This window comes from Coloeus monedula, assembly GCF_965178545.1.
Source record: "Coloeus monedula genome assembly, chromosome: 1".
NCBI lineage: Eukaryota > Metazoa > Chordata > Aves > Passeriformes > Corvidae > Coloeus > Coloeus monedula.
The window spans coordinates 49,081,291-49,093,629 of NC_138781.1; the positions used below are offsets into that span (position 1 = coordinate 49,081,291).

The 12,339-nt window shown below is 40.3% G+C and overlaps 1 protein-coding gene across 1 annotated transcript in view; it reads right to left on the minus strand.

Annotated features, from left to right (window-relative positions):
* Positions 1-5,423: 5,423 nt before the first annotated feature.
* The window catches only part of STAC (SH3 and cysteine rich domain), a gene marked incomplete at its 3' end in the record, with an annotated part of 68,122 nt that continues 61,206 nt past the window's right edge, over positions 5,424-12,339 (minus strand). The window contains exon 11 of the mRNA XM_082277069.1: positions 5,424-5,522. Within this exon, the coding sequence (XP_082133195.1) occupies positions 5,424-5,522 (99 nt within the window). The remainder of the gene's footprint in view (positions 5,523-12,339) is intronic.

The following is a 12,339-nucleotide window of genomic DNA, read 5'->3' on the forward strand; positions in this document are numbered from 1 at the left end:
CCCGACTGGCCCTGCTGGGGAGAGAGGGCTACATGGAACAGACAACACGCATTGAAGGGTTTGCTTCAGTACCACTGCTGCTCTGCTTCGGTTAAACATTGAATTTTACCTACAGCTATGTCTCATTCTTTCCTGTTTGTGATGCAAAACTGAAACAACTCTCACAGTCTCTCAGTTTTGTCTTGTCAGCCTCTGACCCCGTCAGCAGGCAAACTGCTGGTAGCATAGTAATTACCCAGACGTTGATTTACTTCATTCTAACAAAGGTAGATTTAGGCGTGCTTCTCACAGTGTGCATGTATGACTGATTAGCACTTTTTAAGGCCTCCTGGCTTCCTCTCCTTCAGGCATCCCAGGAGAAGTTATTCCTTATTTTCAATATCTCATTATTGTGAGGCACCTGGGTCAAAGCAGTATGATTTACATGATGTTCTGACAGTGTTTTCAGGCTGCCACTTTGTACATGATATGCAGTCCTCTCTTTGCCTGATGAACGACGTGCACTTCAGTGAGCATCTAGACTCTGCTCAATGTATTGCATTATTTCCAGTTCAGCTGCTGCAATTCTGACTTTCTACATTATCTACGTTGTCTAAAACAGATAAAACTTCTAGACTTTGTCCATCTAGCTGCCTGTCTCAGTACTTACTGGGCACCATCCACCACTTTAACTTGGTGCTGAGCACAGTAAGATAAGGAAAAATTCATGACAGAGTTTTTAAGGGCATGTACTCTTGCAGTTGGGTTGATGTTAATGAATGTAAGATACACGTGTGTATTTACACATGCATGTGTTGCTTTTATGTGCATGAATAAAATAAGAAATCAGTTTAATCTTATTTGATTGAGCAAATGACATTAATGTAGGCAAGTTCTGTGTGGAGTTTCTTGGGCCACTCAGGAGATGGATGTACATGCTGACCTGCAGCAGTCCTACTAAAGTTTTTCAGGGCCTCTTTTGTATCAACCCTGCCAAGTGTTCATTCTCTAGGCACATAACCATTTTCTATATAAAGGATGGTTTTAAAAATAACTCTCATGTACCTCTTAGATCCAGCTGCTCTTTTTAGCCGTGGAAAACTCAACATTGTGATGACACATATTCCCACTGGGGAAAATATTTATTCTCCTTGCTTCGCAAAGTGTAGTGTGCAAAATATGGATGATAATTTGGGACCACATTTATTATGAAATGGCTCAAATATGAAATGAAACACTTGTGTTGGTCTGATCCTATTTGTAGTAGAGCAAAGTACAGAAGGAGTATGCATGGGAATATCATTCACACTCTTCCCTCCTTTTACTTTATGTGTGTTATTTAGGAAGCCACCCTTACCCACCAGCCAGTAAAGGAAATTCTATAGAAAGAAAAAGGGGGAAAAATGCACATCTTTTCTTATTTCTAATAGTAATCATGACCAGTAACTTCAGAGGTACTATAAAAAATATGAGATATATGGTAGTCAGATGTTATCTGGTACAGATATATAACTAGATCAGACAAATTACATCATAGATTTTTGGGAGAACAGTAACATTGATGAACCTTTTGCGAGATAGTGATCTTTAGTCCCTGTGGCATTCAAGGATTCTTTTTTCCTTTGGATTTAAATGGGATAAGATTGAGATGGCATACTCCATTTATTCAGCATCCTTTATGGAAAGAAAGATGTCTTTTAAATGCTCAATAAATCAGACTTGTCTGCACGTATTTAAAGTAAATGAGTTGGGTTCATTTTACAAAGACATCTGTCTAGTTCCATTTTAGAAAACCTACATGGTCTCCAGTGGCTTCTTTAGAAAGTTGCAGCTCTTCCAAATCTCCCATGTCACTTTCTGCTGACCCTGTGCAGGTTCCTCTGATGGCACCGAGTGCTATATCCAGTCAACTGAATCTCGACAAATAATTAGAGAAAAGGCCTGTAAGCAATTCTAAAGGTATCCAATGTTTGTAGGCATAAGTGTGGTAGTTCCTCTGGGGCAATGAATCCACAGCTGAATGGTGTTGTGCTGCAGCACTCATCTGCAGATGGAGTGACTGAGTCAAAATGGCCAGGTGTAGAAAGAGGTCATAGCAAACTGAGATACTGTGTTATTTACTGATGGGAGAAGATCATGATTCAGGCAGCTCGTTCTCAGTTCACATTGGTCAACTGTTCCTAGCACTTATGAAAATGTTCTAGAGCCAGTTTTATGCTGTGATGAGATGTTGAATGGCTAAAACTACTTTCTGATATGCCAGAAACAAGTGTTCAGGGTGGCCCCCACTACACAACTTCCCTCTGAGTCTACACATGTTACATACAGTGCAGGAATACTTTAGAAATGGTTTGCTAAATGTGGCAAATGCAAGTGCTGTAAATTTTAAATGGAAATGCTCAGTAGCAGCTATTGCTGATGGGTTTAGTGAATGTTCTTCAAGGTGGGTAACTGAAGATTCCGTAGTCTGATGCAAGAAAGCTAAGACACATACACCTCTATTCTCCTTCCAACCATCACATAGTCTTTATTGAGCAGAATATTAAATTAAATCTGAGCAGCATTTATCTCCTAAAATTCAATTTTTCTGAGCATATGTCAGATAAAATCCATTCAATCTTCTGTCTGATTTTTAACTGCTTGCTAACACAGTACCTACTGCAAACTGCATATGGCAGTAAAAAAAGTGATGAGATACTTGTCTGGATTCAGAGTAAGGCATCCAAAAAAAATTTGAGTAAAATGACCTTAATTTAGCAAAGTACTTCAGCTTTAAGCATGGAAATAGCCAGTGAATCACATGCTTAAAGTAAGACTCATGTATGATATGTGCTTCTTGCTAAATTAGGCATAAATTACATCTACATATTGAACAGCAGCAAAAGCCCAGTAAAAAGACAAAACCAACCAACCAAAACCACAAAGAAAAGATAAACATGAAAGCTTTGGTTCAGAAGCAATAGTTCGTCAGATATAATGCAGTCCACATAAGGCCTGTTTTGTTTTTACTCAGTCACTTTATTATTTATTGCTCAGTATCAAAAGGAATCAAACTGACATTGATTAAAGGCCATCGTGATTTGTAGGTAATATTCATATAATTCTTTGAATAGTATGATGCACATTGTAGGAATAAATCAAAGTCATAGAAGACTGAAAAAGGGGGAATCACAGTATGATGCAATCATGTAAACAGTAGCACATATGTATAGATTAAAATCGATTTTCTTTTGTCCGCTTGACAGGCCTGATCAAAGATAGGAAATACTTTAATTGTAACAAACGCTTGAGTTTTTCCTTTGAGCGGGTGAATATATAAAAAAAAAAAAATCTTATAAAGCAGAGTGGATTAATATATCTCTACTGCTTTTCCTCTTGATCCTTAAGTCTTATCAGAATCCTTTCCCACTGAGTTTATTGGTTACTTAGGAAAATGAGCTGAGCAAATGTTGTTTGAAGTGGAAAAAAAGCCTGCTGGTATTCCCACAGAAGATATGAAATCAGATACTTTTGATCAGCCAGGAATTTGTCAATAATCAGTATGGACCAGTTACATTACAAAGAGCCATGTTTCAGGAGCTGACAGCCCTGCAACTTCTTCTGCAATTAAATCATACATACATAAGAGCTGCAAAACATATCTTTAAGAGGCTGAAGACCAATCTGCTCTGAGAACTTCTGGTCAAGGGTAGAGTTCCCCTGGATTTTATAAGGCTTTGAGCAAGATCAGCTATTCAAATAGGGCAACTCAGCTACTGAGACCTGGATTATTCAACACAGATTCCAACTGCCTCAATATATGGGAAAAGGACCAGTAACTGCTTTTTTTAGAAAGAGCATCAACTTTGCAAAGGCCTATACTAGCCTGGCATGCAGTATCAGGATTTAGGACACCAATTTGTGGTTAATCACAGAAAAGACAGGCATTCAGTTTCAAGCTAGTCAAAGAAGGCATGAATTCAGCAGGGAGCTTTAGGATAGGGCTTAATCTCTACGTCATAATACATGCTAAGCTGTTTAAGTGTATTTGGTGCAATTACATCCAATTAAATACTTGGAAATTAGGTTCCCTGTCTTCAAATATCATAGGGTGCCTGCTCTACAGCAGAACTGGCACTGACTGACTTGTGTAATTTGGTCAAGACCCACAGGTCTCACAGACTGCTCCCCAGTACCAAAAGGTTCCTGTGCCCGAAATGCATTTGAAGATGGGGGCTTATATGGACAAAACAGGGATGTCTGCATGGTCTCACTAGCATGGAAAAGACTCAAGGGATGATCATGGTGGTTTATGCCAAGGAAAAATTTATGTTGGTGTATTTACTGCTGAATCTGCAAAACTTCTGTTTAGCAAATGGAGAAGGGAGCTCTGGTGTGTGAACACACCACAAAGACACTCAGTGCCTTTCTGTTAGGAGTTTTGCATTTTGATAATTACAGACTTCAGTCCTGTGTGCAGCCTAATGTCCTTTCCTAACATTTTCAGTCTTCCAGTGGGTTAGATAACTGTTTCATTTTTTATAAATAGGATTAATATATAAAATGTTTTAAGTGCAATAAACACAGAAAAATATAAAATGTTTCAAGCTTGTGGCTGTCTCCCAGCACTTTGCCCATTTTCTGTATCACCAGATAAAGGTGAAGGAAACAGAGAGCGATGCTTCCAACCAGGCTTGTGAATCCAAGGACCAGCTATTTTTATGACCTATGAGAGCAGCCAACACACACCCAACATACGCTGAGAGCTTTTGTTCATATACAGAGAAAACAAAGGACACACACGTTCGCTACTCTTTCCTATGGGACGATTGCACAGAAAGAGAAAGTTGCCAGCTTCCAGGGCACAGTGCATTTCTCGAACTGACATTCACAGGGTGTATCCAAACTGATTTGTTATGAGACTAAACACCAGGACTAAACGCTTAAACTCGGTTGGTATTGGGGACAAAACTGTAGAACCACAGCCACACTTTACTACAAGCATTGGACTGTAGTACGAGGACAGTTTGAACTGTATTTTCCCCCCTCCCCCAAAATACACACTTCAAACAAGAAAGCAGTCCAACAGTTTTCTAAGACACAAGAACAGGACGCAAGTTTAGTCCTTCAGAACGAGCTGTCTGTCTCCATCAGGGCTGTAGCAGCCATCTTGCACCAGAGATCAGCCCAGGCTTTTTTCCCCCCCCTTACCTTATTCCTGTTAGTATCCAAGGACCTCTCATTTCCCTGGTGTTTTCTGACTACGTTTTCTTTCAAACATTCAACTTTTCTTATTTTTAGTGTTGCTGTGGCAGTCTAAATGTCTTTTTCTTCTTGTTGCTGCAGTTTTCTCACTATTTCCCTGAACATCTGCAAGACAGCCCATCTGGGTTGACACAGTGTGAGATGAGGCAGACAGGCATTGCCAACAAAGGGCTCCTACTGCAGTGAGTGGGCTGTTGGAATCAGATGTTTTCTAAGACATCTATGGGAACAAAGCCTTTCTTCTTCCCGCTGTATACTTTGATAAAGCCATCGTGTTCCTTTTCAGAAGTCACACAAATCTGAATACAAAAAAGATGTGAAAATGTTAAACTCTTTGCCATGATCAAAGAGACAAATTATTCCAGGGTACTTATCAGGTAGGTTAGACATCCCGCTAGTTACTTCTGTAAGTAGAACAATCCCTGTTGGACTTTCACTACTTTGATAAGAATCTCAAACTCATATATTTAGAGAGTTACCTTTTCCCCATCTCCCTGAAGTGCCACATATACATGAGAGACATTAAAATTGTAAAGAACTTTGTGGTGGATAAAAGATTTTGAAACTTGAATTATGACTTCAGACTACTGTAATGATCATGCTTTAGTTTGTCTGTTTATGAGAGGAATGGGTTTTTCAGATCATGAGCTATCTGACTCCCTCAATACCTGGTGGCAAAAAGTAATTGTGTGTCACTTCCAGCAGCTGATCTGAATGCAGGCATATTCTCTTTTGCATGTTAAAGGCCTCGGCACTTCTCAAATGAGCAGAGGATTATGTTATTTACTCAGCCCTTGCACCTACAGATGCCTGTTTTGGATACCAAAATGTGTGACCTGAATCCAGCTCTGTGAGCATGTTTCCATAGCACCTATTCCACAGGGAAGCAGTTGTGAAATCTTTATAATGTGGTCTTTATAATAGCACAAATATTACATTGTGGTAAAGGTTTACATTTCCTCATGACCTTTGTGATTTCAGGCATTTCCGCTTTAAGGCCCTTCTTGAAACATCTGGTAATGGCTGAACCATTTGGAAGCCTAGTGGCATAGGCACTTTAGACTGGGCACAGCACCACACCAAATAAAGAATTGTTTTCAAATGTCTGTGCCAAAGAACTATATATTTCCTACTAGTCAAACACGGTTAAAATATAGCTGGAAAACTGACAGTCCTATTGAGACCACTCCACAAACTGATTTCTCATGATGTCAGTGCCAGCCCTCTATCTGGACTAACACTCATCTCTGTCTGATAAGTATTTGCAATGTTTATTTACAATAATTCAGAGGATATGAAATGAACAAAAATAGCTCCAAAGTGTTCCTGGATAAATCCATTTCAGCATGACTATTATGGGTGACACCTAAATACCACTGAATTCTGGGCCAGCTTGTCCTGTTGTTGCGTACATAAAATTTATTAGCAACACTAGTGTTGCCAGAGGGAAATGAAATGTCATAAGAAGGAGGTGAAGCTGCTTCATATTTGTCACCTCCAGTATTTGGAAATAGGGAGGTTGATCTCTTTACCTGCAAACAAAGTTTTGGAAAGTAAATGGACTCATTAATTTTCTTACTTAACCTGCCTGCTCAACACTAACTGAATTGGATCCCTGGGGCAGAATGACTGAGCACACCAACAGGGCTGACATGCAATTAGAAAGAATAATGTATTGTTGTTTGGACTAAACCACATGGAAAGCGTGGGAGCGGTCTAGAATTGATGCTGTCTAGTTTAGGTTCTGTTGCAAAACAGCCCAACTCAGTTATGTCATGAGTCCCCAGCACAGCATCTGCTTCCTCTGCAGTCACATCACCATTCAAAACAGAGAGGTGCAAAGCACATGGACATGGAATGGTGTTTCTAGCTACTGCTCCATGTTGGTCTCTGTCTCTGAGAAAGACACAATGAGAAAAGAAAGCCTGCAAAGAAGCACAAGACTAAGGATGGCCAAGTATGGAAGACTATCCAAGAGTGGGAAAGAGCACTAGTTGAAAAGTTCCCCTTCTCAGTTGATTCCTACTGCCGTGTGCCTTTGCACCTTCTCCTGCACCTAGACCTGGCTGGTTAATAGGAATGATTCACTCCACCACTGTGTTTTTCTCTTAACTGAAGATGTCTGCAAGGTATCTAGCTTTTTGATAGGATCCAAAGAATAATCACATCTCCAGCAGGTCTACATTGCTCACGAACCCTGATGCATTTTTTTGCTTAACCTCTCTGGTGCTGTGCAGAACATATTGGAAGAACGGAGTGCTTTTCCCTGTTGTCTCGTATTGTCAGCAGAATGATTTGTGGACAGAAGAAAAATACTGAGTTTTCTGAAAACTGTTTTTCTTTGTTTTTGTAGTGAAAATTTCTTCTTTTTTCAGTGGTGTGGGGTATTATTATTACTATTTTTTTTTTTCTGTTGATGGTTTGAGTGCTCCTTGGATATCAATGAGAATGCTTTGCTACAGCAATACACTTAGATTTTCACTGGGCATGAGGAGTACAATGCCTTTATGTAAGAACTCTCACTCTACATACCAATACATAGGTCTGAATTCTCCCAAATTCCAGCTGAAATTCTCTCATACTAAGACACAAAGCCTTTCATGTGCCAGATCCCAGATGGCAGAGTTTTTTCCCCACTACTTTCCAAGGAAGGGGAGGGTTCAGGGGCAGAGTAAGCTTGGCCACAGTATGCCACACTTTCATAATCCCATGTGACTCAGGAGGTCTCCTGGGTCTGTGACAGATGCTGGAACTTTGCAAAGCCCTGGAGCTGCTCCAAATTCTGCAGTTTTCAGAGCAGACTGAATAAAACACCATCTATGGCCTCTTTTGCTCTCATCCCTTTATGAGTGCTGCCAGGGATACCACCCACAAGTTGTAGCCTGGGGATTTGGCTCTTGAATTTCTTACATGGGTGTAAATCCAGAGTAATCCCAGATGAGGTATGGTAGCATCCAGAGTTTTGGATCCCACCCAATGAATCAGCTGTTGTTGAGGATCAGCCCTGATGAGAGATGGCAAAGATGATGGTTGTGAAGGCATGAGGTGCCACACGTACTGACAGGTATAAAGTTGGAAACTGCTTAAAATGGCAGCTACTCAGGCTGGCATGTTTTGTGGGGCAGGCCGCTGGCCTGACTAGAAAAGTGAGCCAGAGCAACCACTCTCCAGTGAATTTGGTAGGAACACAAAGGGGGAGAGTTGGGTTTTTATCCCTGCACTCTGGCTCAAGAGATTAGTAGTGGAGTAAGCCACAGGATAAGAAACCACAATTCAGGCTGTTTCTCACTCAACAAGTTATCTTCAGAACTATCTGAAAGTGGGATCTAATATTATAAAGTTACTTCCCCATTCTTTAGTCTAATTTTCTTTAAAAAATACTCAAAACACTAAAACCAAAACAAACAGATGTTCAGATTGTGGCTGTTGTCTGAACTTGTCAACATTTTCCCTGAGAATTTTTTATCTGTCAGTCAGCCCTGAAGCAGGTGGGGGAGATGAGCAATTAGGAAATTGTCCTTCAAGCTGTGTGGTCATTAATACTTTCCTGTTCTTCTAAGTCCTGTGCTTTGAATTGGGGCTGAAGTGGCCAGTTCTCTTTTTCTGGGAGTAATTTTGAACTTGCTGTAACTTTTTGCAGCTGTCTTCTTTCCTCCACATAATTAACCTATCTGTCAGCCACAGACTGGTTCTGATGAAGCAGGACCTTGGTTATGAGGGCAGTACAGTTTCAAGAGCTGTCCTGGAGCCCGCAGACAGTGCCAGGTCAAGAGGTCTGCAAGATCAAGTCTTCTGTTTGCAAGAATGACAGCACAGGGACACTGTGAGCTTCTACATCTGCTGCTGCCAGTGCACTGAAGTCCTTGCCTATGTGACCCTTGTGGATGGAAATGTTAAGCAGTTCAGTTTCCATACCCATTAATTTATAGTGAAAACGATGATGAACGGTTTTATGTCAGTTGTTTCACTGGCTTTTGGACCAAGAACACTGGTTCGTTTTACCTATGTCACTTAGGATTTTAAAGAAGACCTGAAGTGCATGCATAATGATCTGTGCCCTTGTTTTGGACTCTTGCAAATCTTGTGTGCCACTTAGCATCCCTGAATGAATGGGGACACCAATCCCTTCTCAGTAAGACTGATGTCAACAGAAATCAGACATAGCTGGAGAAAGACCCTGTTCCTTTTCAGCCTGGCTGTGAAGTGCAGCACTTTGAGCTGGGGAGCACATGAAGACCTGCAACATCGCTTTCAGTGCTGAGTTTGCCTTTTAAGTGATTTAATTTGAATGCATAAGTCACTGTGGTGAAACTGGTTTTCAAAGGCAGCTGAGTCATGCTCTTAGATGCTCAGCTTCTTTTACAGTATCCCAAAAATATGGGGACATAAAGTAACTCCTAGAAGATGAGGTGAAAGGCCAGGTAGCAACAAAGCATCCAGGCTAATCAGAAAACCTGAGAGATGTGGATTTCTGAGTCTGTAGACCTATTCTCCAATCCTGCCTTATTAAGCCTAGTCTTGTGGATATGTGACATTTATAAAACACCCATCATGAAATGGATCTGTTGCACTGACTTTTATGTAAACTCACAGTGCATATCTGGATGAGGCAAAGAGTTCCTGATTCCCAGTTTGTTACAAATGCCACAGTTTGGGGTAATTTCTGTTGCCCATGATCACTTGTGCAATTTAAAATCAATTGTGTTTAATTACAAAAAGCCCATCTCTAAAGTAATTTGTATTAGTGGGACTGTAGATGTCAGATGCAGCCAGGAAAGGGTGTGAGTAGCTATTTTTTTCAAAGTAAAAGCAGACATTCAAACAGCAGATTATTCTGACTTCTTTAAAACTGATGAACAAATACCTTAAAGACATTTTAAGAGATGCTTTTCTAACTATTGATGATGTATTAGATATTGTGATTTTTTTCTTTTGTGAACAGAGGTCAAATCAGAGCCTGTATAATGTAATGAATTTGGGTAGTCTAGGGCAGAAGTTACAGGCTGGAGAAAATGTTATCTATACAAGTGATGGTAAAATCAATCAGAGTTGGAAATTATGCAGTTCATATTGTTTTTGAGACAGCTTAAAAGTGTGGAAGGCCACAGAAATTGGCGGGGTTTGGTTTCCTCATTGATAATCTTGCTTTACTTATGTGAAGGACTATGCCTGCTTACCTCCTACAGATCCCTGATTGAGCCCTGTGGTACCCAGTCATCTTCTGAATTGGTTTTAAGTCTCAAAAATCTGTCAGTGAACCCTAAACTCCAAGATGTTGGTGTTTCTGAAGCAGTACACTTTTTCTTCTCCAGGCTGGGTTTCATATTGCATAGTGAAATTTTCAAGGGATCCTTTGTGAAGACTAGCTCATGCACATTGCTCAAGATGGGTGAACAAATTGTGTGGTTATTCTTCAGCCCTCTCCTTGAATATTGGCTTTGCCAAAAAGGTTTACATGAAGCTGAAACTTCAAATGTTATTTCCAAGGCATGAAACTGCCAAACGATTCCAGAAAAAGTCTCACTCACTGTGCTTCAAACTTTGAAAATATCTCTGCTTGCCTGAAACGGCTTTTCTTCTGGTAGTCATGTGGCTTTGTTGGTTAATGTATTGCCTCTTGCCTTATGAGAGTAGACACTCTACCCAGAAAAATTCATATAGGGCATAATGGGGACAGAGACCTGAAGGATAAACCATGGAAGGTATCAAGCAAAATAAAGAAAATTAATATTATTGTCACTGGATTAGTTTTTCTGTTAGTATATCATCCTTGTCTCCGTTGTCAGAATGGTTCTGTACTCTTGTTAGACCACATGGAAAGTGACTCAGTGAAGTGACTTTGCCATACTACCGTCACAGGAATTTATTAGACCAGTTAATGAGTTTTTCTAGCTAAAGAGAGATTTGACAGGAATTAGTAGTGACGAATAATCTCCCCTTCTTGCTGATCTGGAAGAAGTCAGTGTTTTGCACATAGTAGATACATTGCACTCACAGCACTCTGAACACTGTGCCCAGAGACAGGTAAAACGGCTGATGACATCCCACAGAAATTCCCAATAGAACAAAAGACAAACAAAAAATTCTGCCAAAGTTTTCCCACAACTCCCATTCAGATGACTTTTTCATTTCATGCCTTCCCCTATTGCACCTCTCTTTCTGCTTCACATGGAAAACAATGGAGAACTAAAGGATGGAAAATAAGAGAAATGGTTGAAGAAAGAAGAAAGGAAATTTGACTTTGGAAATATAAAATAAATTTTTAAAGTAAAAAATTCCCAATAATAATTAAAATGTTTTTCACAGCAAGAGTTTTTCCACAGTGAAGGCAGAGTTGTTCTCTTATAAGAAAAATACAAAAAATTATGCCCTATATGGAGGGACAGCAGGAAGCAGATGAATGCCCATGGCCTCACTGTGGCCATCCCATCTGGAAATTACCCAAAATGGCCTTCGAGCTACTTAAATGTTCCCCTTTTGCATAATTTGTGTGAGAGTGGGGCAGGGTCTGTTTGCTGTGCTACTTTCCTGTCATGTCTCTGCATTCATGTGTTTGTGCAGTCTGGTCTCTGCTCCCTGTTTCACAACAAATATTTATTTCTTTCTTCCACTGTAGCCTCTCCCACATCAAATGAGCACCCGACAGCATTCATATTCAGCCTCAGCATTTCTGTGGGCTTGAGATAGAGATGAAAGATGAAAAAGTTTTCTAAAAAAAAGGAGATATTAGAGAGACAGGATAGATTCATCCCTTTCTTTACCTCCTGTCTTCCCAGAGATGATGACGCACCCCTGACTACGAGCTCCCTTTGTGAGGTTATTATGAAATAGGGACAATAGGAAGGTCCTTATGTTTAGATGAAGCTACCAGACCTGCCCACTTGGAAACTGTGGTTTTGTGAGAACTGAGGCAAGAAAATGGGCTCTCACTGCTTGCAGCAGTAGCCACGCTGACAGAAATGATCTGGTATGCCCACTAATGAGAAGTGATGCATATCTTGACCATTCCCTCATGCTGGCATGCCATATTCCAACACTACCATTTCCTACCTTTGCCCTTGTGTATTGCTTATTTTAGAACACAAAGCCTCCGAAGGCTCTTGTTCTACTTTGGTA